Below are 27648 nucleotides of genomic sequence, written 5' to 3' on the forward strand. Positions count from 1 at the left end.
CCACAGCTTCTCCCTTTGGAAGTAATGGTCAGATTTAAATTTAGATGTAAGTGATGTGTGTGTGTGTGTGTGTGTGTGTGTGTGTGTGTGTATTTTAGGTGAAATCAAGTGGCTCTGTCTTCAGAATCTCAACTCTTTTAATTACATTTTTTTTTTAAGAGAGAGAGAGAGAAAGAGCACATGCAGGATGGGGAGGGGCAGAGGGAGAGAGAGAACCTTAAGGCAGGCTCCACACCCAGTGCGACCCGACTCGGGGCTTGATCTCATGACCCTGAGATCATGACTTGTTCGGAAATCAAAAGAGTCTGGCGCTTAACAGACGGAGCCACCCAGGCGTACCCAGAATTGAAATTTTTATTCCCTCTATTTTCTTCTATTTGCCAGGAAGTGGCTGGCTGCTTCCAGCAAGGCTGCGTTTTTAGGAGAGATTCTGGGTGTGCATTGCCTAGCCTGCCATGCACCCGAGCTCCTGCTTGGTGCAATGGTTATCTGTGCTTTTTCAGGGTGGGGGTTGGGGTTGCCAGTGCGCCTTTTCCTTCCTTTCTGCTCTGAGATTCAGGTTGTCCTGAGAGGAGGCATTTTAAAAGTATGGGAGAACATTTGAAAAATCTTGTCTTGAATACTTAACTGTGAATGAACATCATTCTTTTCCGTCGTCCTAGCTCTTCCCTTTTCGTCCGGTTCCTGTTCCCCAGGTAGCCCACTTCCCAAGTTACAAAATGGCTTCTGGCATGTAATGGTTTTCTTGCTTATACCTTAATTAGGAAAAATGTCATGTATGAACCTAGCTGTCTTGTTTCCGGATATAATAAGATGCTCTGTCCTTCGCCTTAATTGTAGCATGCTGGAGAGCTGAGCCACTGAGGTTGGCTTGGAGTCTGTGTGAGCCATCTTTCTGACAAACAGAGCACGCTTGGAGTGTATCTTTGTTAAGATCTTTCATTAATGTGACTTGATTTATTTTGGATTTGGAGCTATGACAGGTTTTCTTTTTCGTTGCTTCTCTAATTTAAGACTTGAAATAAAATTACTCTGTGCAGTAAATGGTTTGCAATATGTTTACCCCTTTCTTCTTCTTCTCCCATAGCAGTTGCTAGATAAAGTGAGAAACATGATGCTGGGGTAGAATATGAATTAGTTTTTTAGAAGTGCTATGTCTGATCTGGGTTGTATCGCGAACTAGCCTGGGTGCAAATGATATTAAAGAAAAAGAAAGCTTGGTTTTGTTACTTGACTGAATTCAGCCACTTTTCACCAAATCCGTTGGTGTGTATAGATCTTTAGGTTATGGTCAACGACAGAATAATCTTAGAATGGTGGCTGAAGGGCACACTGTCCTTCCAGACCTGCTGGGTTTGAATCTGGCTCTATCAACTCCAAGCTGGGTACCTTGCTCCAACTATAAAAGAGAAATAATATAGGTGTGTACCTACCTTCCAGGGTCACTGTGATGAGTAAATGAGATGATATGGTGTGAGTATAGTGCAGAGTACAGTCCCTTTCACCAAGTAAGCACAATATAATTGTAGAACTCCATAAATACCCACTTAAAGCATAAATATTCGGCTGGTTTGTGGATTATAGCTTTCCTGATTACTGTGGTACCTTACACTTTTCACTTTTGAAAGGGAGTGATTTTTTTTTTAATATGAGTTATCTTGGACTGTTAGCAAGCCACTGTGGCTAATGTTAGTTATAAATTTCATTTGGCTTTTCTATAGTACAGTTAGACTGAAAATGATAAAAAGGAAAATGAGTAGGGGAAAATGGGTTTATAAATCCAACTGTGACTCTCTACCTTGACAGAAAAGAAATAGAATGGAAAATAAAATTTTGCATTTTGTTTTAAGAATTCAGGCGAGTTCAGTGTTCAGAGAAGTGCTTCCACATGTCGTGGTGTAGAGTTGTTACAGACCTGTCTAACATCTGAGTGTGGGTTTCTACCTGAATCATCAGACTGGGGAATTTCTGAAAATGAGTAAGTACAGCATAGAAAAGTTTCAGTGGTTTATATCAAATTCATATTGAGGCAAACATTTATAAGCCTCTCAATTTAATTCAATTTAACTTTATTTTTTAAGCCTATTTATTGTCAACATCTTAGCAAAGGTGAAGGGATGTGCTGTGGTGTGATGCTCGCCTTTTGACTCTTCACACATTTCTCTCATTTTGAGTGGTCATTTTTGATGTCAGGGGAGTGATTCTTCGAGCTTTCGAAGAAGAGGAGTTGTCAGAATTTGACAAGCTAAATCGGGTAGGTTAAATATAATTTTCTCTTTTGATCTAGATGGACTCAGAAGCTAATATCTGTGCTCTCCAGGAACTAATTTGCAGGGGTGGTGTCATGTCAGAGTGTTGTGAACGCCGCACCTGGTGAACAGGTGTCCCAGGTAGCATGTGGTATGTGACGTTCATCGTTGGGCCTGTTGCAGTGTCGAGCTGCGGTGGCTCATGCATGGCGTGTGGGAGCTGTCTCACTCACAGACTCCGCCTCTTGCTCAGGGGCAAGTCTGACTTCGGTTGGGTGAGCACTTCCTGTCACCTTCCGGTGAATATGGATGCCTGGCCCTTTGTCCCCTCCCCTGCCTCATTCCCCTTGTGACCACAGGGTGTGATTTACCACCTCTTACGTTTGGGTGACATCCACTTGACCCGTGTTTTTTTGTTGTTGTTTGTTTTCTTTTTTTTTAATATTTTGAGAAAATCTTTTTTTTTTTTTTAAAGATTTTATTTATTTATTTGATAGAGACACAGCGAGAGAGGGAACACCAGCAGGGAGAGTGGGAGAGGGAGAAGCAGGCTTCCTACTGAGTTGGGAGCCTGATATAGGGCTTGACCCCAGGACTCTGGGATCATGACCCAAGCCGAAGGCAGATGCTTAACGACTGAACCACCCAGGTGCCTCTTGACCCATGTTTTGAGCTTTTTTTCTGCCCGAGATGTGGCTAAGAGAACCCCGTTTTGTGTGGGACCCCCCACTTCTGGTTTAAGTCTGTTTTCTCCACTGGAAAGAAGGGCTCCTTTGGAGCAGCCACAGCCCAGTTTTCTTCACTGTTGTATCTTGGAGCACACACAGTGACTCACACACGGCAGGTGCCCCAGAGGATGGGTGACTGAGTTAATGGATGGATGACTTTATGCCTTTGGCCCAGCTGAGAGACCAGTGAGCAGGAGGTCATGGTCCTGACTCCCCCACCAGGGCTGGAATGGCTGCTTCCCCTTTCACTCGCTTGATTCCTTGTCTGGGCAGCCAGCAGCTTCTCTCAGCTGACGGTGCCACCTGTGGTTGGGTCTCGGCTGTCACCCTGTGTGGCAGGCCTTTCCCCTTTCCACTCTTATTATTACCCTTCCTAATTTCTAATGTGTATGTTTTTCATGCCCCTGCCTCTCAGTGCAGCTGGGGTGTTATTTAATGTAACTTTTTTTTTTTTTTTTAATGTAACTTCTTTCTGTGTCACTTTCTTTGTGTAGGAAATGACAGCAGTGATACCTCCTATCGTGTAGGCTCTGGGGGGATGCAGGGAGTGGCTGCCTGGGAAAGGGCCTGTGGTAGTCTGTTCTGATCCCCGAGTCACCCACCCTGTCCTATGCACCTGCACAGCTGCCCCTGCTGAGGCCCAGGCCATCTCCCCCATACTCTTGGCCCTGCCAGCCACCTCATGCTTTCCTGACTTTGTTCAGCTTGCCCGGGGGACCCTCCTCACAGCATCCATTGGAATCTTCTAGCGACAGTCCACTGTCTCCCTAGCACTCAGCTTAGCATCTGACGAAAAATGCACACCAGTGAACACTTGTTAGTTGGAAGATTGTGAGCTGGCCTCACCCCGTACTGGGGGCTCCAGGCTGCTGCATGGTGGCTCTCCAGCCTCCTGCCTATGACAGGAACTGAAAGATCATTTATCATTCCGGCAACTGGAGACAAGTCCACTCGCTGTGTTAGTCCAGATAGGCTAGGAGTGACCCCAAATTTTCCTGCCTAAAAATAATAACATTGTATTTCCCACTCAAGCTGTGTAACCAGTGTTGACCTGATGTGGGGGTTCTGCTCCTCAATGTCACTCAGGGACCCAGGCCCATGAGGCTGCATCTAGAAACATGCTGTTATAATTAGCAGGTCAGAGAGAGGGCCCTGAGAGACACCCACTGGCTCCAAAAGCTTCCACCAGGAAGGGCACCCAATCGCTCCCACTTCCTAGTTCATTGGCCAAAGCCAGTCTCACTCCACATCTAATCTTAGAGGGACCAGCCAAGCCTGAAGGAGCCACTAGAATACTTGTGACCAGAGAGATTTTGCTGACAAAGAGAGTGTTTCCTAATTGTTACCGTCACTCTTCAAAAGGATTGTTCCATGCCGCATCTCCATCCTCATTCAAAATAATTTAGTCTGTGAGAAAAGGCATGAATCCCAGGAAGCTTTACAAATGGAGTTTTCCTTCAGGATTGCCTTCCAAAGCTCTGAGGAACTCATCCACTTTGAAGGAAATAACTATCTGTCTGAAGAGAAAATATCCTAAGTAATCTAGAGCTGGGCCTCCAAGGAGAGTGATTTACATGAAAAGCCCCTCAGTTGGCTCATTATTTTATTGGGCTTTTCCTGAGACCTTTCATGTGTTCAGGGTTTATATGGCCTTTAATCCACCGTAAGAAGCATAAACAAGCCTCTGGGGACTGGCCCCTCTGGGCCCAGTCCTGAGCTGGGAGCTGAGGTTCTAAGGTTATGTGGTAGAATGGCTAATAAAATGATGGCAGCCTGAGGGAAGAAGCAGCAAAGGGAAGTGTGCCAGAGAATAAGCGAAGGAGAGAGCAGGTAGGGGAGGGCCTCCCCCAGAAGATTCTCCAAGGCTGAGAAATCAGCTCACCGGAGGTGAAGAGGAGGGGCGTGGTCCAAAGATGGTTCCAGGGGGTAGGGCAGCAGAAGCGGGAGACACAGAGGGTTCATACCGTGAGAACTTTGCGGGCCAAGTAAGGGAGTCTGAATTTTAAGTTTAGTTAGAAGCCACAGACACAGGGGAATGAGGTGGTCAGTTCAGAATTTTATATTTTTACTATTACAAAAGTGTATTGAACAGAAAAGTTCAATATTAGAATGTACACAACCTGATTTTTACATCCTAGAAAAAAAGGTGCTGTGAAGGGGGACACACAGAAAGAGTGGTTGTCACCAGGTGAACATGGCTGTCGCCTCTGCTCCCGCCAAGGCTCTTTCCTCCCATCCCCATCATTCCCACATAGTTCCGTTGCCTCATCCCCACACGGTCATCTGTCAAAAGAATCATAAAGGGACCAGATCCCCTTGGTACTCCTTGGCCGCATCTGCCACCATTTAATTGTGACCATAACTTCTGGCCCATAATTTTTTTCATCTCAGGAGAGGAGTTTTGCTTACAGTGTCTGCTCGGCAAGCTCAAAGATGCCTCGAAACAAAATGCCTTGAATTTTTAAATTTAACTTATGCTGGATTTGTTCATTACTTTTTACATGCCTTACTTCTTGGTATGATTTACATTTCCACAAGTAATTACTTTCTGTTTTAAACCGCAAGTTGTCTTTTACACCGAATACTCGCATTTAAATCTGATCATTTCCAGTATTTTTTTTTTTCACTCACACAGAAAATTTAGCCATGTGAGAAAACTGAAGTGGAATGTTCTACTGTAACGTAGACTCAATCACAGCAGAGAGAGAGAGAGAGAGGTCTGTTTATTCTCAGGGCTTGTTGCATTAGGTGGTTGCTACAATTCATTATCTTGTCAAAATTTAACTTTGTACGTATGGATTTAAAGCGTGAAGGGTTTCTACTTGAGAACAGACAAATCTGCTTCTGCTTTTGTCACTTTTGTGGTGAGATACTCTATTCATTCAAATCTTTCTTCTTTCGGTAATAGTTTAATCGGGTGGTCACACAAACGTTTATACAACACGTTCGGAAACTTTAAGTTGTGTTCCTAAATGACTTGACGGCAGATTAGAATTTTGAAAAGCGCCTTGTGGCTGCTGTGTGGGGAATGGCAAGTGGCAGAGGTCGAGGGGAGAGAGGAGCTGGAGGGGGCGGGGGGAACCAAGAAGATGTTAGCTGTGGGGATGGGGCGGGGTGTGCCGACGGGGCGTTCTTTGGAGGTAGGAGGGCCGGGACTTGCCGGTGGATGGGCGTGAGGTCCAGCAGGAAGGCAGCAGTGGTCCTTTGCTCAGGACACTCTGTCCAGGTGGGCGGTGCACCTGGGAGACGGCCGTGGCCATCAGAAGCTTGGCTGGTAATGAACAGAACAAAGGGAGCCGCCTTCCCTTTGCTCAATACTTATTTACCCTTTGTTCGCGCACGAAATTCCCACTCCTTTGCATTCATTTTTCTGGATATAACTGAAATCAACCCTTGAGGGTCTGTGCAATCCCTTCTCCCCAAAAGTGCCAGGTGCAGAGCGATAAGTTTCCAGTGTTTTGCGTTCACTCCCCATCCTCCTATATTTCTTTCTGTTGACACAGCACCCACTCAGACAGTGGACCTAATGCAATAGAGAAGATTTGCAGTGTTCTTTGACGACTTAATTGACATCCTCATGCCATTTTTCATGGTCACAGTTATTGGATTTGAGGGGGACTCTCGTCTCTTGATTGGATAAGGAGGACACCTGGGTGTCCCTGATTGAATCTAGCAACAGTTCTAGCCTCCTCGTGGAGGGTTAGAAAAATACCCAAGTCTCATCTGTAATATATTACCACACCATCTTGTATGACGGAGGGATTTCTGGCGACGGCTAAGTTCATCATGTTGATATTGATAGTTTTAACTTCTCTTTTTAAAAAATTATTTATTTATTTTTTAAATTTCTTTTCATTGTTCCAGAATTCATTGTTTATGCACCACACCCAGTGCTTTATGCAATACGTACCCTCCATAATACCCACCACCAGGCTCACCCAACCTCCCACTCACCTCCCCTCCAAAACCCTCGGATTGGGGGCTCCTGGGTGGCTCAGTGGGTTAAAGCCTCTGCCTTCGGCTCAGGTCATGATCCCAGGGTCCTGGTATCGAGCCCCACATCAGGCTCTCTGCTCAGCGGGGAGCCCGCTTCCTCCTCTCTGCCTGCCTCTCTGCCTACTTGTGATCTTTGTCTGTCAAATAAAAACCAAACCAAAACAAAAAAAAACCCCTCAGATTGTTTCTCAGAGTCCATAGTCTCTCATGGTTTTCTCCCCCTCCATTTTCCCCCAACTCCCTTTTCCTCTCCATCTCTCTGTGTTTTTAACTTCTCTTGCAGTGGGAACATTTTCTGACTTCACATTCTAGGCTACTCTCATTTGGAACCTTTAAAACTTTCCTTCAGACCAATTTCGAATGTTTCATTTTCCCCACACAATTCTGGATGGAGTTTGAAAGCCATAGACACCTTAACATCAACAACCATAGCTTGGAACTGTAATTCTGGCTGGTTCTCTACTGACTCTTTCAGCTACCACCTCCCTAGTGGGGTTGAATTGAATCACACTGATCTGGTCTGGGTTGTCGTCCACTCCCCTCCCAGACAAGAACACGTCCCGGAAGCTATAGGAAGGGGAAGGCCAAGAGGGTCCCTGTTCAGCAAGGCTCCTAGCTGGACCTTAGTTTCCCATTCAACTTGCACATTAAAGAGGGAAGAAAGATGGTTTTGGTTCAAACCACCTGTAGATCAAGCTGCCTGACCCAGGACAAATCCTGTCACCTCTCCAAGTCTCCATGTCCTCATTTGTAACAATAGCAACTGCTGCGAAGGTCGAGATGAGCTGTAATTAAATTCTTGATGGTAAAAGTTATTGGCACAGTGCCCAGCACAGTGGTACTAACAAATAGGAACTATTATTATTTTGAAAAAATAATACCCAATTTGGTGCTTCTTGACCAGACCTAGGACCATGCTTTGTGATAATTTGGCTTTTACACAAGTTTCTTAAAGAAAATATACACATTGACTCTTAAGTCACTCCTTCATAGCTGATTTATGGCTCAAGACTTTGTCTTTTTATTATTAATCAATGGACGTAATAGTCTCTGCTCTGGGACTGATTTACCGAATCTTAGATGGTGTAGACAGGTGGTACTAAGCAGCCATCTGGATGGAGGCCAGGAACCCTGAACAACCACTAATAAAACTTACATTTTGAGCTCTGCCAACAAAGGCATTGCTCAGATGTGATAAGGAATTTGGATCAGGACTTATCTTTCTCTGGCCTGGGTCTGCTCTTGACTTCCTCAGACTGATTGTAGCTCTCGCTGGTGCAGCACACAGAATAAGGCAGACACAGTGTGAGGCACAGGACATACTACTTAACCCTTGGGACAGCCCAGTGAGAACTATTCTTACTTAGTCCCATTTTATGGATGAGGAAGTAGAGGCGCAGAGAGGTTTAGGTCACATGGCGAGTGATAGGTGGGGCTGAGACCAAGCCCCTGGTCTGCTCGGCCACAAGTCGGTGTTTTGGAAGTACTATTCCCACTCGAAGGCAAAAGTGACATTGGATATGCATTTATTGAGAGCAAATATTTCATGAGGGGACAGCAATGTGCAAGGAGGTGCCTGAGGCCCATGGAAAAGGACCCATTACATATGGTACCCAGTGTTGCTGGGACTTCATCTTGGGGGACAAAAGGGAGGCAGCCAGACTTTCTTTTGTAGAGAATCTGGCTTGGGGCTCTCTCCTCACTCTTACCACTCTGCCTGGACACACTGTAAATTCACGATGATGAACTAGAGACAGGCCCCGCGTGCACCAGCTAGCCCAGGCTGGCTGCTCTCCTGTTCCCTGAGATGCCAGAGGCACTTACGTTCCGCAGGTCCCGCCTCAGCCTTCTGGTTTCCCATAGAGAAAACGGGGACAGTTGGAGGGCCCTCCCAGTGCCCCACGGGCTCATGTGCCCACACACATTGCTCACTTCCTAGTGCGGCGGATGAGCTATCTACAACCCAAGAAGGACCCTCCCTTCTGCAGGGGACTCCACCTTTCTGGTCTACTCAGGGATATTGTTCTGGTAACTTTTCCTCACTTTCCTGCTTCGTTCATTCCCCGCGGAGTATAAACATGCTATTATTTCTTCATCCCTAAAAAAAAGTCTGGAATCCTTTCTTGACCCCACTTTCTCCTGTTAGCTAACAACCCTGTCCTTCTCTTCAAAACAACTTGAGAAAGTTTTCTGCGCAGTGGCCCCCCTCTTTTGCAGGGGATACCTGCCAAGACTGCTCATGGATGCCTCCAGTTGTGCCTAACTCCAAACCCTGCATATACTGTGTTTCTCCCTTCTGTGTTCCTACCCGTGATAAAGTTTAATAAGTTAGACACAGTCACAGGTTAGCAACAATAACTAGTAATGAAATAGAATGGTTACAGCAATATATTGAAATAAAAGTTTGCGAACATGGTCTCTCTCTCTCATGATACCTTACTGCACTGCTCTCAGCCTGCTTCTTGTGTGGTGTGATGGTGTAATGGTGTGAGCCTGTGTGAGGAGATGAGGGGAGTGACCTAAGTTTTGTGATATAGTGCTAAGCTGCTCTTGAACTTCTGCTGCTTGGTCAGAAGGAGGGTCATCTGCTACCAGACCAACTTTGACCACAGGTATTTGAAACTGGAGATGGTGGGTGGGATAGCTGCTTTCTTGAATACCAAACCCAGTCCCAGTCTCCCACTGTGTCTGGAATTGACTCTGGGATTGTGCCCCAGCCCTGCTCTGAAGCTGCTTTGTTGAGTAACCGTGACTTCCCTGTTGCTCAACCCAATGGCCCAGTCTTGGTCCTTGTCTTACTTTCATAGTTTGGCACAGGTCATCTCATTCCCTCCTTCTTAAGGCATGTTCCTCTTCTGGCTTCCCAGGCACCAAACTCTATCCAGTCACTTTGCTGGTTCTCACACTTCTAATTTTACCCACTGGAGGCCTCAGGGATTAGCCCTCAGCCTTATGACAATAGCCAAGTTATGGAAGCAGTCCATGTCCATCGATAAGATGAATGGATAAAGAAGATGTATTTATATACAATGGAATATTACTTGGCCACAAAAAGGAATGAAATCTTGCCCTTTGCCATGGACCCAGAGGGTATTATTCCAAGTGAAATAAATCAGAGAAAGAGAAATACCTTGGGATTTCCCTTGTATGTGGAATCTAAAAAACAAGACAAATGAACAATAATGTAAAACAAGAGAGACTCATAGATACAGAGAATAATCCAGTAGTTGCCAGAACAAGGTGGGGATGGGGAGGGAGCAGATGAAGGAAATAAGAGAAGGGGAGCAGAAGCTACAAACTTGCAGTTATAAAATAAATAAATAAGGTACAGGGATACAATGTAGAGCATATAGGAATATAGTTAGTAATATGTAATAACTTTGTATGGTGAGGGATGATAGCTACATTTACCATGGAGATCACTTTGTAATGAATATACATATTGAGTCACTGTGTTCTATGCTGGAAACTAATATGATATTGTACATCATCTACACTTGGGTAAAAAAATTAATCAAAAAAATTGCTTGGTGCTAGATATTTGCTGTTTTTTAGCATCTCAATGAGTAAAGGGGGAAGGCTGCTCCCTGAAGTACTCATGCCCATTGAATGTAATTATTGACAAGAAATTTATGGGTGAGATGGAGTCAGTTCATAAATATAGTAATTGATCCAAGAGGCTGTCTCATTGTCTCTCGATCAATGAAGGCAAGAGTTATAAAAAGAATATATTTCTACTTTCCCTCGCATTTTCTTTACTAACACAGCTAGAGAATTTCTATTTATAGCCCTTTCTTACATAAACCTGCACGACCATTTTATCTCCAGTTCTGGGTCAATTTCAAGAAGAAATTAAGTATTCATAGAGTTACACGATTTCTTTTTATTCTTAACGTCAATATCCTAGAAAATGTGTCTAAAGGTAGTTCTAGGCCTAACTATTTTATTTTGGTGAGTGCTTCCATTTATTCACTTGATAAAAAATTCACCATGCAGGTACATGGGCCAGATAGGTGTGAGGGTTACAAAATAAGACATAGTCCCTACCCTCAAGGACCTCTTCCTGTGGTGGTGGAGACAACAGATATATACATCTTGATGGGTTTTAGGGTTTTAATGTACTAGGGATCATGATGAAATGTAATGTGCCAGTGACTACAGAGCTGTGGGAGGCCAGAGGACAGGAGATCCAGGTCCTAAGAGGACAGGAGATCCAGACCCAGATTGGGTCATGGGCAGTGGTCAGCCTGAATGTCTTTCACCCCATCTTCTGTTGTGCACTGGGTATCGAGGATGGAAGGCCCAAGATCCTTCAGGCGGGTCCCTGTCTGGGCTGAAGAACCCATCTCCGTGAGTGGAGGGATGGGATTCTCCTGGTCTGTGTTACAGAGGCCGACTAAGAACCGTACTACTGGTAGACCTTCACTCTCTAAATAAGAGCATCTCCAAGGCCTTCCAAAGGGAATCATCACAATATACCATCATTAGGCATGCTGAACTACTAGCTGGGCTGCTTGGAACAGCCTAGAGGTTGGCAAGGATTTGTGGTCATTTGGGGTAACCGGGTAATCATAAATCTTCTACCCTGCTTGCCTTTATGACAACTGAATTAGCTTGCAAGTGCAAAGAGCCTTTGGGACTTGGGATAAATCATGTGATCGGACACTCAACAGACAATTATGGAGTGCCCATTAGGTGTGAGGCCTTCTGTCTCCTTTCTCATTGATGTCAGAAGTTAGCAGACTAGCAGGGCATCGGATTCTTAAATCTAATTTCTGTTCCAGAGACTTTTGATTTTGGGGGGGGGGGGTTTGGTTTTGTTTTGTTTTTTTAATTTGCAAGGTTGTTTTGAAGATGTCGTCTTCAATCCAAATTATACCCCACCCGGAAGAAACTAAATAAGGATTTGGGGAAAGATTTGACCATGTCACACCTCTTTCTGGGAATAAAAACATAGATCGGAGTAAGGCATTTGCACCTTTGTTATCTGTCACCGCTTTTTTCTTTCGACAAGGAGATCAGTCCGTTTGTGGAAATTAAAAATAAAGCATGGCATCCCTTTCTTTCTGTGCATTTGCCATTACTCGTGTGCTAAAATGAGTGTCTGTTCCAGTAGCAAAAGTGACAGATGCATAGGAGGTAACAACTTGCTGTCTTAGTTGAAGCTTACTTTGCGATGAATCAGAATAACAGAATTGGCCTTTTTGGAAGAACTGGAATTGTATTTTGTGCTACTTACCTGGAATCGAAGGTGAAACTCTTTCATAATCAGGGCTGACAGCATTTTGGAAGACAGATGAGAGTTTCTAGGTATAAGAAAGTCTGGGCGCTCTTTCTTTCTCTCCCCACCCCTTCACATAAACGTGACCTCCCACCCGCCACAGACTGAGGCTCAAACTTCTGCCCCTGGCTTCCCCCTTTTCGTTCCCAGACCCATAACCTTAAGGTGGGGGGCACTCAAATCTCAACCCAGTGTTCACAAGGATTATCTCCTGAACTTTATTCCTCAGACCTCAGACAGATGGAGGATGGGGGGAGTATTTTCTTGGGGAGTAAAAAGTGAGAAGAGCCCAGTGTAAGAGGCTCAGCTCTGGCCTGTTGAGTTCAAGGAAAACCTGCTACAGATCCAGTGTGGGTGAAGGTTGACCTTCTAGTTGCTGGTGTTTGTCTAGGAAGTGATGCCGTGTACTCCCTTCCATCAACAACCACTCCCAGAAGGTCCACACCAGTGGATCTTTGGCTCCAAGGGGCTCTGGGCTCATGTGGGGAAGGCACTGAGTTTGAACTGAATTGAATGGTCGCTGCTTGCCCGGGATCTGTATGATTAGGGAGATGGGTGCGGGTGGCCCCAGAGTTAAAGGGTTGTTTTATAGGATTGGCAAATTGCTGATTTCCAGACTGTTATGGGATGTCTGGTGGTGGGTATGCAAGCGGTTGAAGCATTGCTTTCCAGGGTGGAAACAATCTGGTTATGACATCTGTCCCCCTGTCACCACAGGCTGTGAGGAGGAGGACTGGCTTCAGGGTTTTGTGTGGGGCCTGGCTACCCGACATCAGAAGACCTCCCTCCACAGGGACAGGAGGGCTGCTCCGTGGTGAGAAGTGTGTAGAGGGCTCAGTTCCCTTGCCAGAGCTTTGTTTTTCCTTGGCATTCTCCCTGATCTCGCCTCATCCTGTGTTGAAGACCTGTACAATGACAAACGCTGTGGAGGATGAGTTTTTTGACTCACTTTCAAAATGGAGCCCCCGGCAGGAGCTGAGGGACACTCAGTTGAGCCCAGCAGTGCCATCTGTTCACAGAGGGTCTATGAGAAGTAGAGAGGAGCAGTGGCCGAGTAACAGTGGCCTTGAGCGGGGATCGGTCTTTGTGTGGATCCTGATTGAGTAGGACGGAGCAGCCACTTCTTGCTTGTGTTTCACAGCTGAAACACGTGCCACAGTGTTCTTCTGTGTAGCTGCCATTCCATTCGCCTTTGTCTTGCTCCCCAAACGTCAGGTGGGGGTCTCATGTCTCGTTGGTGGTACAATCCTCAGCACCTAGCCCATCACGGTAGAACGAAGGTTCTAGATGGGGAGTGGAGACCCTATGTGAGGAGTGGCTCTTCCTTTTTGTTGCCCTTCTCTGGCATGGAATGTCTTCCCTTTCTGCAAAGACACTCAACCCCTTCTGAAGCAAACTAATTGGGTTGTGAATCCTCTGTGGCTCCTGTTACCTGTGTAGAGGCTGGGGTCGAGTGGCTCTTGGGTGGGGGGCAGTGCCCAGGGGTCTGCATTTTCACATGGGGCTTCTGAGGCAGGTGTTCTGCAGGTCAGGACTTGAGAAGGAGTGCTTCCTGCTTCTTGCGGCAGAGTGCTCTGGAAGTAGGCTCTTCAAGTGGGGAGTCAACAATCCAAGAAGGAACTCTGACTCATTCCCTCTGCTTTAATCACACACCCAGAATTTTCTACACCTTTGATTTCTTGTGTACTGCGCCATCGAGTCCCGTGGGGACCCTTTGCCATGCTCTTCAAGTACACTCTAACTATTCAGTGGCATGGCTGAAACCTGTTGACATTTAAAAAATTGAGTACTTTTGTAGAAGAGCAGTCACAAAATAAATTACTAGACCTACAATTAAAAATCGGTTAAATTTCCAAAGCACCAGATCTTAAATAAACTCTATTTTAGCCCCAGGAGACTGGCAATATATCACAGCCACTTCCCAAGTAGCTTCCTAATTACTTGCTTCTGTGGAACAACTGGCCTTTTCCCTGCTCCCTTATAATCTTGAATCTTTCTCTGTCCAAGACTTAAGTTTCCCTTGGCACCCTAGGGTAGCTCTGTCCAGTTCCCATTCCCACTGCTGACCAGTAGGTAGTGTAGACTAGGACAGACACTGGTCCCTTGCCCACATCCTGACTGTCTGTCCCGATGGATCATATCCTCCGGTGTGGACGTGGGCTTTTCTGCGACAGCCCCAGAAAAGAGCAGTGCTTACACCGACCATCTCCACCATGTTTGTAACATGTGAGGCTCAGGTCTCCAGCGGGGGGTTTAGCACGTTCTCTGGACATGGTTAGTTATTTCCCAGACTTGCCCTAGAACCCTGAGTCTGTTCGTGTGTATTTCACAAAGGATGTGTCCCGTGGAAACTTGGAATCACCTCCTGGGTTCCAGATTGGTGAGCGCCTGGGCTATTTCTGATGTGTCGGAGAGTCCAGAAGCCATGATAGTGAAGCAGTCCCTGGAGGGCCCTCTGGCTGCTGTCCAGCACTCTGTAAAGGGCTCTGCCATTCTCGTGCTGCTCCCACAGTCACTGAAATCAGCAGGGACAAATCTCTTGTTCAGCATGCTGCATCCTGAAAGGTGGAGAACACACATGTTGGCATAAAGCCATGCAGATTGGGGTCAGCTTGTCTGAGTTTGAAACTAAGCCCTCAGCCTGTGAGTCAAGATACTCAAACATTTCCGGAAACCACAGCAAGGATAAGACCTAACTGAATTGTTCAGACTTTAATTCAAGAAATGATTAGCAAGGGCTTCCCATGTGCCGGGCTCCATGCAAGGCACTGCTCTGGGAACTTAACAGTTTAGGGAGGGACACCAACAGGTGTAAAACTTGACCTGTGTGGTACCTGCAACAAAGAAGTATGTGGTCTTAGGAATACAGTTTCAGGGGTGGGGAGGTTGACCTTGGCACAAGTGAGACCAAGGAAGTTCCCCCTTAGGAAGTGACTGCTGACTTCAGCTAATGAGAAGAGCATATCACACATGCATGTGCAAAGGCCCTGTGGAGGCCTCAGTGGGGAGCATGTTGAGGGATCAGGACAGGGCAGGGTGGGGGGTAAAGGGCAGGCACCCAGCACGCCACATAAGCCCTGCCAGGAATTTTGGTTTTAAGACTGATGGGAAGCCACCGAAAGGTCTTCGGCAGGGCAGTGCCAGATTCGTGTTCTTAAATTTGCTACCCTGGCTACAGAGTGGAGACCGGACCGATAGAGGGATGAGACTGGTTGTGTGGCAGCCATTGGGAGAAACCGGTAATAATTCAGGCAAGATATGATTTAGTATAGATGTGGGGTAGGGGAGGAGGTGAAAGTGCAGGTTCAGGAGCCATTTAAGCCAGAGAACAGATAGACTTGGCGATGGATTAGATGAGGGGAATGAAGGGGCAGGCGGGGGCCGGGGCCACGCGTCCTGGAACGGTGACCTCGCCGAGGCAGAGTAGCACTTATTACGTGGAAATGATCATGGCAGTTTGTGAAGCAGCGCTCCATTTTGTCTGTTCATTTCGCACAGAAGTGCCGGTGAGTCACTTTCTTTGGCTGGCCTTTCTTTCTGAGGCTAGACTTTGACCAAAGTTGGGTGCACCCAGTGTGCCCAGGGACCTGCCCTCTGATCCCACCGTGGTCCCTGGAGCAAGAGCTCCTCTAGACCATCCCCTCCCCTGCCGTGTGAGGGAGGTAATGGAAGGAACTTCTGGCAAGTTCTCCTCCTCAGGCAGAACGTCCCAGTGGGTGGCCCTGAGCTCTCACCTGTACCCTAGAAGGTACCGAGCTTCCGGAAAGTACCCGTGGCACACTCCCGTGGCATTCCCTCCCCTCCTCCTGCTTCCGCTGTTGCTAAATCTAGTATTAGTCTGGTGTATTTATTACAACAGATGAGCCAGTATTGATACTTTCTTTCTTTCTTTTTTTTTTTTTTTTTTTTTTTGGTGGGCAGCAAAGCAAGGGTTTATTGAGTGATAGCAAAGTGAGAGTACAGAGCTCCCAAGGAGGGAGGGGACCCAAGAGGGTTGCCACCAGAGTTTCTAAGTCCAGGGGTTTTTATGGGCTTGTTGGCGGGCTGTTTCCTTTTGATTACCACCCCCTGCACCTGTCATCCAATCAGGGTTTTGTCACCGATCTATAATATGGGAAAGGGTGGAGGGCTCCTTCCAGGGTGGTGTAAAATCCTTGTAAAGATGGTTTCCCCTTAGGGCAGGGCCGGGGGAACCCCTTGTCCCTGCCTGCCTGCCATCTACTTAAAAAGGATTTTGATACAGTTTTCTCAGCCGCTCTCCAGACTTTTCATTGGGGGCACACTCTTTGTGTTGTACCTTCTATGGGCTGACCCTAAGGACATTTATCCACCACTACAATGTCATACACTCTCACTGCCCTTAACTGTCCTGTGCCCCACCCGTTTATCCCTCCTTTCCCCTCAAGCCTTTGGCAACCGCTGATCTTTCCACTGTCTCCATAGTTTTGCCTTTTTCCAGAACGTCATATGGTTGGAATCCTCTGGCATGGAGCCTTTCCCAGTTGGCTTCTTTCTCTTAGCGATAGGTATATGAGGTTCCTCCGTGTCTTTTTTGTGACCTGAGAGCTCATATCACCCACAGTCTGCCACACTGCAAGTGCGCCGTGCCTGCCGGTTTGTACCTGGAAGTCTCTAGAGGGGAATCACAATTTCTTTTCGGTGTCTGGCATCTCTTCCAAATGGCAGCTCTCTGACTCCTTCTCAGTCTTACTCTTCTGTGTACCTGTCAACCCTGAACACATGTGGCCATAGCCGATGTAGCAGCTTTCCCAAGATAGGAGATGGGAAAATGTCCACATTCGATATTCTGTGTTCCCGTAATCCCAACACCCTGGTCACCCGGTTTCCCATTGGAACGACTGAGTCACGAACAGTGCGGTGACTGGTTTGAAAGTGCGGGAGGACTGCCTTCTAAGAACTAAGCTGTAACAGATGTTTGCCTTTGTGACACCCTGGGTCTGAGTGTTTCCAGCCTGAAGAGTTCTGCTGGGCCCTTAAGCGTAGGAATGAATCATCATCCATCAGAAGACAGTCTCAGCCATATGACTAAAGGGAGGAGAAGCAGGTCATAGCCAAGTGTGACTTCTTAGGGACAGGCTGCACACCCATTGCCTCTTGTTCCCCGTGGGTGACAGCAACCCTCTCTTCTGGGACAGCCCTTTATTCTCTCCGCATGTTCTTAGCTGTTGCCTGCGGCCCCACAGCAATTTGAGCTCATGGCCCCGCTGTCTTGTCCACGTTCTTGACCCACGTGATCCCTCCCGTCTTCTGCTTGATGTGCTTCTGAGTGTGTGTGTCCACCAGCCCTCTCCACGCTGGCCTGGGAGCTTGCATGTGGTGTTCCTGGTGATGCAGGTGCTGCTTTCGGGGGCTGGAGACCTAGAGGCGTCCCCCTGCTGTGAGTCAGCACAGGGGTTGGTGGCCGTCTTATCAGTGCAGCCAGAACCTTTGGGACATCCATTCTGCCATGGCTGAGAAGGCCATCCTCGCCGTCTCTGCAAACTGCCTTAGCTCTCCCTTGTTGTCAAATACCTGCTTAGGAACACAACCTCTGATTTTTTTCTGGTCACTCTGGCATTGTTCATGACCAGCTGTGCATGTTGAGCGTTCATACACAGAACACAGAAATGCAAAGCGTTACTATTTCCAGAAAGCTCTGCTTCTGGGGATTTTTGCTTACATTTGTCCCTGCCCCCGCCCATTTAATCCTTGTGGTTTTGAGTAAGTTGGTGATGTGTTAGGTCTTTACATGTGATTTTCAGGGGTAAGGAGTGAAAGATGCACCAGAAGAGACATATATTAAATTTTTTAAAAGAGGGATCCGCTGATCAGACGGGCTCGGAAACCTTAGCCATGTCTGAGGTCGTGTTACTGATCCTTGAGTTTGTGCGGGTTTTGGGAGTGGCAGAGATTGGGGGTGGCAGAGGCCTGCCCCGTGTAGCCCATCAGCGGAGGAATAATTGACATGGGGACCAGGTAATGGGGTTCGCATCCAGGAAAGCACCTCCCTAGCTCGGCTCGGAGCCGTCCTGCTGCTTTCCGACACAGCAGCTCCTTTCCTTAGCGTCTCAGCAGCCACCCCTGACTTCTCAGCGAACCAAGTAGGAGGAGAATTACGTACTGCACTTCTGTCACCTGGTCTACTGCAGCATTGTCTCTTACCAGGTGATTTTTGCCGCCTCTAACGGGGGACTCTGCTCATGCCCATATCTCGCAGAGCCCAGCATGATCCTTTCTAAAAGGTGACTCAGATCACGTCATCACTCTTCTCCAACTCGGAGTGGCTTTTCTCTCACAGATGGGACAAGTCAGTTTTCACAGGGGCGCCACCCCAAGCCCACTCTAGTGACGCCTGACACCTGGCAGCTCTCAGATACACCTGAGTACTTGCTAGTCCCCCTCGATGTCTCCCTCCGGACATCCAACCCGCTTCCCTCACTCTCTCTTCCCTCACTCTTTATTCGGATATTTCTCTCACCGGAGGTAAAATTCTAGCCTTGCTGCTCCCTGTCCCTCCCCTCTGCCTATTTTTCCTCCAAAGTATTTATCGCTGTTTGCTGTGCTGTCTGTGGTGCTTACATGTTTATTGTGTGTCTTCCCCTTCCAAGGTTTGATCTCCACAAGAACGGGTGTTTTTGTCGGTTGTCTGTTCTTTCTCTCTGGCGCCTAGAAAGTGCTCGGCGGTGGTAGGTATGTTGCCAGTAGATGTTGCATGGGTCTTCCTGGTGCTCTTAGCATTTGCCGTAGCTGTGCCTTGTTCTAGAATAATCTCACAAGACCAGTAACGCGAATCTTTCTATGAGTCGGCGTTCATTTTCTGTTGAATGTTAAGGCAGCAGCTCTCCCCTGGGCTGCTGTGACATGAGGCTCTGTGACAGGTCATTTGCTCAATGATACTGGTGGGAAGTACCACATCAAGCGCGTGAACTATCAACAAATTAGAACAGTTTACGGTGTTTATCAAATCACGTCAGTGTTGCTCACCCATATCACATCATGTTTTCTTGGCCAAGAGGACAGGGGTGGCTCTCTGTGTGGGGTACTAGGTGGATGTGGGTGGTGACAATGGAGGGGTGCTCTCTGTGCTCTGGAGGTGAACTTCAGCTGGGAGGTGTCTGGGATAAAGGGAGGCACAGATTTGCTCTTCTGGATGGCAAGAAGAGCATTCTTCGTGGCTGTTACCTTAACAGTCCCTTTGCCACAGGATCAAGTTTCATTAGGCTCTTTCATTTTTTTTTTTTTTAAAGGAAGAGTTTGGGAGGTACTATTTTTTGGCTTGAAGCCAGCTTCAACCCTTGAAGCTTATTTAAATTTTAAAATAAGTGGGTATAAGGGAAAGGCTAGTAATGTGGGATCATAGCACTTACCAACGGCATTGGAGCTGGGATGACCTCATGTGTTGCCCCATTTTGGATCCATGTGAGGCCATCCTCTTCCAGCCCCTCTGAATGCGTGGCCCCAGGCAGGTGTGTACCTGTCCCCAAACCTGTGTTGCCCAGTACACTCAGCTCCATTCTTTCTGCTCAGCTTCCCAGGTTTGAGGTCCCACGTGCTTTGTTCTTCACTTCCCGGCCTCCCAGGTACCCTCCTCCAGCTCGATTGGAGTGTGTACCCTCCGGTCTGTGCCATTGCCAACCACAGATCAACCACAATGCCTTTCCCAGTTCTTTGTTTCACTGGAGCACTTCTTCCTCAGATGGGAGGCAAATCTATTAAGATGTAAAACCTGAGGTGTCTTGAAATGTCTGTGGTGTTTCTCTCTCAGTTGGCAGTTTGTGGGCATGGAGGCGTCCCATTTGGAAATCGTTTTCCCTCAGGATTTTGAAATTTCTGCTCCCTTGCTTGATGACACCGATTCTCTGCCTGCCTCTGTGACCTGTTCCCTTTCTGGACATTTCCAGGGTCTCCTCTTGGTCCCCTATGTTTTGAAATTCCACAGCAAGGTGCCGTAGGGCAGGCCAGGTTCCTTTTTAAGTGGAAAGGATTTCTGGCAGTTTCCAGGACTTACTTGAACATGTAATAGAATATTTAAATATGTGCTACTTAAAACCAAGTGTAACTCTTGATGCTAATGGTTTTTCCAGTTATAAAATCAAATAAAAATTGCAAATTATCTGGAAAGCACCCAGCCAATGGAATTCAGGGACACAACATGAATTTAGCATGATAGCTGATGTCATTCCTTTTGAGGTTAGGAAGGAGGACCCGCCCTGCCCCTGTGCATCCCGTGAGAGAGGTCTTCTGACTTCACCTGGTGGGCGTACTCGCCGGGGTAGGAATCTAACAGGTATTACATCCATTCGGTGTTAAACCTTTGGTCTTCTACTCATTAGCCCACGACGGTTACAGTCATTCTGCTTGATGCCAGTGTGTAAATAGAGTCGAGTTGAAGGTTAGAGGGTGGTCGTCCAGACGATTCTTAGACAACATATGCTTGCTTACAGAAATTTTTGGGATTGTCATTAAAATGAGAACCTGAAATGTAAATATTTTCGCAAAGAACTCCCGGAATCCCTCAGCTTCCGCTCGCCTCTCTTCTCTTTATGTTCTTCCTAAGTCATTTGCCCTGCTGCGCTCACAGCAGGCGGCTGTGAATGCGGCTGTGGGCACGGGCCCTTGCCCAGCCCTGCCCCGCTGCCTGGGTGTCCCACCCCGTGTGTGTCCACCCACGCCCCGCCAGGGTCACAGGCTCCCATCTCGCAGCCCTTCACAGCCCTGTTGGAGCTGGAGGCTTGCTGAGAACCGGGGGCCTCTGGCACTTCGGGGAGCCGTCAGGCTGTGGGTCACAGAGCTGGAAAACCAGAATCCGTGTACAAGCTGTTTTAGCTCCAGCGCTCCTGGCCCCGTCACTGCCGCGGAGCTGTATTTTTTTTAAATACAAGCACATTTGACACCACGCTGAACAGGGTTCGTGGTATAAATTTTCTGGCAAGTTAGAAGTGTGTGTGTATATGGTATGTGAATGTGTGTGCATGAGTGTGTGAGCATGGGACTGTGCATCTGAGTGAATGTGCACATGTGAGAGTGTGTGAATGTGTGCATGTGAGAGAGTGTGAGCATGTGAGTGTGTGTGCATGGGACTGTGCATGTGAGGTGTGTGTATATGAGTTTGTGCACATGAGTGTGAGCATGTGAGTGCGTGCATGTGAGGGTGTGTGCACATGAGAGTGTGCATATAAGACTGGGTGTGGGTGTATGTGAGTGTGTGCTTGTGAGTGTATGCATATATGAGAATGTGCATGAGTGTGTACACGTGTGCCTATGAGAGTGTATGCATGTGAGTGCACACGTGTGTGTGTGTAATGCACGTGGGAGAGGGTGTATGTATGCATGAGAGTATGTGAGAATGTGTGTGTGTGCAAGGGTGTGTGTTTCCCACAGGCCGGCCAAGCTTTGGGAGCCTGCATGGGCGGCCTGAGTGTGTCCTCATGCCTGTTGTGCACTCCCAGCGGAGGTGGCCACCTCCAGGCCGCAGCCTCTGCCCACTGGGGCCTGGGCCTCTGCTGCTCAGCCCTGCAGCGCTTCCCTTTGCAGTGGCGACGACGACGGGGGTCCTGCATCTCTGGCATCTGTTCCAGAGCTGGGAGCTTGGGTGGGGGGGGGGAGCGGGGATTGCAGATGGTTTACCTCTGAACTGCTTGCTGGTTGTGAACTGCACTCCACGTCCCAGATGTGCTCCTTATTATGGCATTTCCCCCCAGCACCTCTGGGGCTTGAAACCTGGATCTTCTCTTACCCTTTCCTTCTCCCTCACCTGCCACCCAGCTCACTTCCAAATGCCATCCGTTTTCCCTCCCGGTTAATCATGGTTTAAGATCTTTTTGTTCTTGCCGCAACTCATTCAAGCCCAGTTGGTTCGCTCACTCTGGGATGAGTGTGTGCTTCTCAGCAGGCCTCCTTTCTCCTCTCCTCCTCCCTTTTGCCCGTGGCCCTGCAGCCGGGCAGGCTCCAGTCTCTGCAGGATGAGGAAAAACTGCAGCCTGCAGGGGGATGGATTTTGTTTATCCTTTACAGGATTTTAAGGGATTGTTAGCCAACTTTTAAGATATTGCAATGTTTTATTTCAACTTCTGAGAAGTTAGAAAATCTGGTGGCTCTAATTGGCAGGAATGGAGTGTTCTTTGCTGTTTTTCTTCAGGGCACGTTTACTGCAGTTTTCCCTGCTCCTCACTACTCCTTATAGTGCCCCCAGCTGCCTTAGTGCTCATTTCTGTAACCCCTCTGCTCGCCATAGGCATTCAAACTGACAACACAGAGCTGTCTGACTCCTGGGCCAAGGACCTTCCTACATGCCATATTTACAACTCACATTGTATTTTTGACTCCTGTGTACATTTTGCCTCTTGTGGACAATCTCCCTCCCCCACAACCCTCTCCAAATCCTGCCACTCCTCAAGGCCAGCTTACATGCTCCTTGGTGAAACCCTCCCAGGCAGCCCTTGGAGGAAGGTTTCCCTCTCTTGAATTACTCAAGAACTGGGGGTTTGTCTTTCTCTTTGGGTGCCATCGTATGTTATTTTGTTTCGAGCTTTGACTGACAGAGAGTCCCTCGCAGGCCGAGTCTCACAGGACCTGGCCTACAATGTCTCGCGTATAGTGGGTTCCCAACGGATGTATGAACAAGAAGATGGGTGGTGATGATCAAGGGGCTTGTTCTGTGGTACCAACAGGAAGGCCTCTGACTAAAAGGGGGATATGTTGGCTGGTGACTTAGCCCAGGGATCCTGAGGAAATGGTTTCACTTAGTGTTACCATAACCCCTGATTTATTTTTAATGTGGGGAAATCCTCAAACACAGCTAAACGCGAGAACATCAGAGTAAGCTGTGGCTGTGGTTACTCCCTCGTCAACGATGTGATCCGTCACTAAAGTTGTTTATTTGGTGACACTGCTCTATACATTGAATAGCGCCAAAGAGAATTTCCATGAAATGTGGACTATTTCTGCATTCCTCATTAAAAATTTTAAATACCAGGGACGCCTGGGTGGCTCAGTTGGTTAAGCAGCTGCCTTCGGCTCAGGTCATGATCCCGGCGTCATGGGATCGAGTCCCACATCGGGATCCTTGCTCGTCTGGGAGCCTGCTTCTCCCTCTGCCTCTGCCTGCCATTCTGTCTGCCTGTGCTCGCTCTCTCTCCCTCTCTCTCTCTGACAAATAAATAAATAAATAAAATCTTTAAAAAAAATTTTTTTAAATACCAAATATGCATAGGGTTCTTTTTTTTTAAAGATTTTATTTATTTGACAGAGATCACAAGAGGCAAAGAGGCAGAGAGGCAGACAGAGAGAGAGAGGGGGAAGCAGGTTCCCCATTGAGCAGAGAGCCCGATGCGGGGCTTGATCCCAGGACCCTGAGATCATGACCTGAGCTGAAGGCAGAGGCTTTAACCCACTGAACCACCCAGGTGCCTCCAAATATGCATAGGATTCTCTACTTGATACTAGATCATTCCTTGCTCCCCAGGACTCTCCCATGTTTACTTCCATGGTCCATGTCTCTATGTCATTGTGTCCCTGGCTTTGGTTTGACCATCACTGACCTTCAGAACACACCCCTACTCCACCCTCCTGGGGTGTACACAGAGCTCGGACTCCTCCCAGCCACTGAGAGACAGGGTGGTGGTAATGAGAAGCATCCTAGTTTGGTAGAAAGTGTCCATGCCCAATGATTGTTGTAATTACTCAGTCGGTGAAGACAGTCTGCTTCAGGAAAGCCAAACCTAGGTTTTCCCTGCCATATACCCTTGGTAATGGTATTGACCTTGTGATACGGGGCGTTTTCTCTCCTCCTGTCAAGCTCCTTTGAGAGGGAAGGAGGCTTTGCTTCCCAATATCTGGGCCAGGTGGTGAGTGGACTCTAGGGCAATCCCGTCCAATGGAATGAAAGGTTCCACATCTGCGCAGGAGCCACGGGCCACGTGTGGCCACTGGGCACTGAAGTGTGGCTAATGAGACTGCAGATCGGAATTTTTAATTGGATTTCATTTAGTAAATTTAAATGAAAATACCATATGTGGTTGCCATATTGGACAGCCCAGATCTCACGGGTTGGAGAAAATGGGTCAAATGTAGTATCTGAGGGAGAGCCGAGTGCGTTCCTTAATGAGAGTACGGTGGATGCCTCCTGCATGGGTGGGAGTCTGCTTTGCTAGCAAGTAAAGGCCCATTTGGCCAAATTTGGCCGGTCATCAGAGCTGAATAATGTTTGCAGGGAAACCCACTGCCGTACGCTTCTGAGGAGAGCCTTATTGACTTACTCTGTCATTTCCTTTACAAATAGCAGACGTTGAGCTTCCCCCTAGCCGTGATTCCTCAAGCAGGTTCTGTATCCTGCTCCATGCACGAGGACGTTGAACCTTGACTTAAATATAGACTTCACATCCTCACCAAAAACTAATGCCAAACGCAGATGACTGTTTTGGGGGGAGGAGTGGAGAAACAGAAGAGGGTTCTGTGTAGATCGTCAGATAGGAATGTGTGGGTTTGTCTCTTTTGCTTTTCTTGAGTAGAAGCAGCTGACACTGGCTGTGGGTATTTTGGCCTTATATGGTTGTTTTTAAAGCCACATTGCGCTGTGGATGTAACTGAATTAATCTCTAACCACATTTACCAGAACGTAAGCCAGTGTGCGCTGGGCTCTGCTCCGATGGCCCTTGGTTCAGCATTCATGAGCCTGGGGAGGTTCCCTGTGGGCTCCGTCCACACTGTGGCTCCCTAGCTGTGGTCTGTGTTTGTGGGCTGCCGGCTCTTTCAGAAACTGGTGATTTTTTCTGTTGGTGTTTCAGTCCCCACACGTCCCTTCACTGTGGGAAGTCAGGTAGACCCTTGAGAGCTCTACCACCCCTCTGTTTGTGGCTTTCTAAATGACTCCTTTCAGATGGGATTTCACATGCACACAAAAATAGGAGGGGGAGCATGGGCAGCTCTGAGTGACAGAGCACCAGCTTGCGGGGCAGGGGACATGGTGGCGGCCAGGGAGGCTGATAGCCACGGATGGACGGAAGCAGCACGCACATCCAGTGTGGGGTTTCCCAGCATCCTGACCATGGAGTGCGGCCTTAGGATCTGCTCAGCAGCCTCAACCTGGATAGAGGCTACGTTTGTGCCTCCCTCCATTTCCAGTCCCCCCTTTTCTAGAAGGATGAGTGAGGGGTGTGGTGGAAAGTTCCAAACTTCCGATCATTGTTTGGTCTTCCTTGTGAGCAGCCCCCATCCAGGAGCCCACCAAGAGTTACCTCATTAAAACTCAAGATGTTCCTACCAGCCAGGAATTCCTAAGGGATTTAGGAGCTCTGTTTCAGGAACTGGGGTCAGAGACTAAATGTTAGAACAAATGTGGGCACCCCCATTCATAAGGGTTTTAGGAGCTCTGTGCCAGGAACCAGGGTAGAGACCAATATGTACATTTCTTATCATTTCACACCAGTATATCATATTCCTTGTTTTCCTCCAAATGCTTGGGTCCTCTTGTTTGTTGGAATAGAAAAAAGAGAATGGTTGAGCACTATTAGTGAACGCATCTAACTAGAAAGGAGATACTCAGGAAGTGAGCCTTGCGCCTGAGGACCAAGTGATGCAGCCAGTACTGAGCGACTAAGCCCAGATGTCCCTCATAGAGGTCTCTCTCTAGCTTCTGCAAACCGATCCCTGCGACAGGGAGGAGCTGGGGAGGAGGTGACCCCTACCGGGAAGGTGTCACTGTTCTTTCTGTAATCTTCTGACTCCCATCCTCTACTCATAATTGTAGCTTTCTACCATAACATAGGAAATTGTCATCTTTGAAATACTTTCTACTACTTTGTGACTCTTAAATCTTTTTTGCTCCCTCTCCCCTGCCTCTTCCTTTCCCCCTCCTTCCTTCCACTTATCCCCTCCCTCTTTTTCTTCCCTTTTCTTCTGGCTTCCCCTTTCTCCCCACTTTCTCTCTTTCGCCTACTTTTTCCCCATCCCCTCCTTTCCCTCCTCTTCCATCTGGTCTCTCCTCCCACCCCATTGTTGATCCCCGCCCCCCCGCCCTGCCCCATCAGTGATCTAGTTATTTCTTTAAGTCAACTAAGTTGGTTTGGTGCAATGTAGTTTCTCACTAAATAGAATGCCTCCCCATTTGCCTCCCCGAACCAGGAAGAAGAAATGCCAGAAGTAGAAATTGACATTGATGATCTTCTTGATGCTGACAGTGAAGAAGAGAGAGCTTTAAAGTTACGGGTAAGCAGCTTTCAAAATCTAGAACTTGCCTGTTGTGAGTGCTTGAATCGGCTTGCATCTCTGGAACCTGGTGTGCACTGATCCTGTCCTAGGGCGGTGTTAGCACCAGGACCCGAGCAGGCAGTGGGCCGAGAGGAGAGGAGTGGGGGTGCTCAGTATCCATTCCCCTGCACGGCGTCTCTGATGGTAAAGCAGTTCTTGACTATGGTCAGTTCTCAAACCGCCTACCGGGTATGAGCTTCCGTAGCCACATCTTCTTGGAGGAAGAGCTGGTTCTTGCTTCCAGAAATCTGTTTGCCAGGACAGGCAGTAATGTTCCACAGTTATGTGAGAGGAGAGGTGCTGGGCCAGATCTGGGGCGCCCAAGCCAGGACTTTGGTCTCCTGGTTTTGGATTCTATCACCCTTGAAATCAGTTTCTAGAGCAGATTGTTTACAACCTAATAAAAGAAATATTGTTAGAATACACTTGCCTGGTAACCTCCTAGTACAATAGCGGATGTCGAAGCTGTCTCCTGTTTCCTCAGTCCAGAGTGAAACAACACTTCTTTCGCTTCCCACAGGAGGTCAGATCTATCATTTTAATATCTGCATTTGGGAGTTTCTAAAACCAATTAGCTTCTGCCCTGTCATGGCTCTTAGTGCTTACTGTTAATTACTGCTAATGGTCGTTGGTCATCACCAACGGCAAATGATCTCTAAAGGCAACGAAAGGACACATTTTCATGTATTAATGTGTTCTGTGTGTTAATAATTATTAGTGTCCCTTGTGTGGTGAACAGTGTCAGCTTAGTGATCACTCCTTGTTGGTAAATTTACTTCGGATGCAATAGCATCTAGTCACGAAAGTTAGAAACAGTAAAGCAGGCACCAGGTTCTGCAGAAAATGTAGTGGCCTATAAAAGGTTTTTTATAAAATTAAGATCTTCAAAGGGGCTTTAGCTACTCAGGCCACCCTCTTTGGTTTCCAGGCGAGGACACTGAGGCCTGGAGGGGTGTGACATGGCAGTTTGTGGAAGAATCACAGCCAGACCCCTGGCTTTCCATGTCCGGGCTAATCATTACCGTTTCCCACAGGCTGTCTTGACTTAAGCATATACGGTTTACTATTAACCATTTGGTAGCCCGAAGGAAAGGCATGTGTGTGTTCTGAAGAGTGCAAAGCATTCGTGCATAGGAGTGTACAACTT

At 47.5% G+C, this 27648-nt stretch overlaps 1 protein-coding gene across 1 annotated transcript in view; it reads left to right on the plus strand.

Annotated features, from left to right (window-relative positions):
- Nucleotides 1-27648, plus strand: part of PPP1R14C (protein phosphatase 1 regulatory inhibitor subunit 14C) — an 80783-nt gene that overhangs the window by 28689 nt on the left and 24446 nt on the right. The window contains exon 2 of the mRNA XM_032836351.1: nucleotides 26376-26459. Coding sequence (XP_032692242.1) covers nucleotides 26376-26459 — 84 coding nt within the window. The remainder of the gene's footprint in view (nucleotides 1-26375; nucleotides 26460-27648) is intronic.

This window comes from Lontra canadensis, unplaced genomic scaffold (assembly GCF_010015895.1).
Source record: "Lontra canadensis isolate GAN:19392208 unplaced genomic scaffold, GSC_riverotter_1.0 scaffold92, whole genome shotgun sequence".
NCBI classification, from domain to species: domain Eukaryota; kingdom Metazoa; phylum Chordata; class Mammalia; order Carnivora; family Mustelidae; genus Lontra; species Lontra canadensis.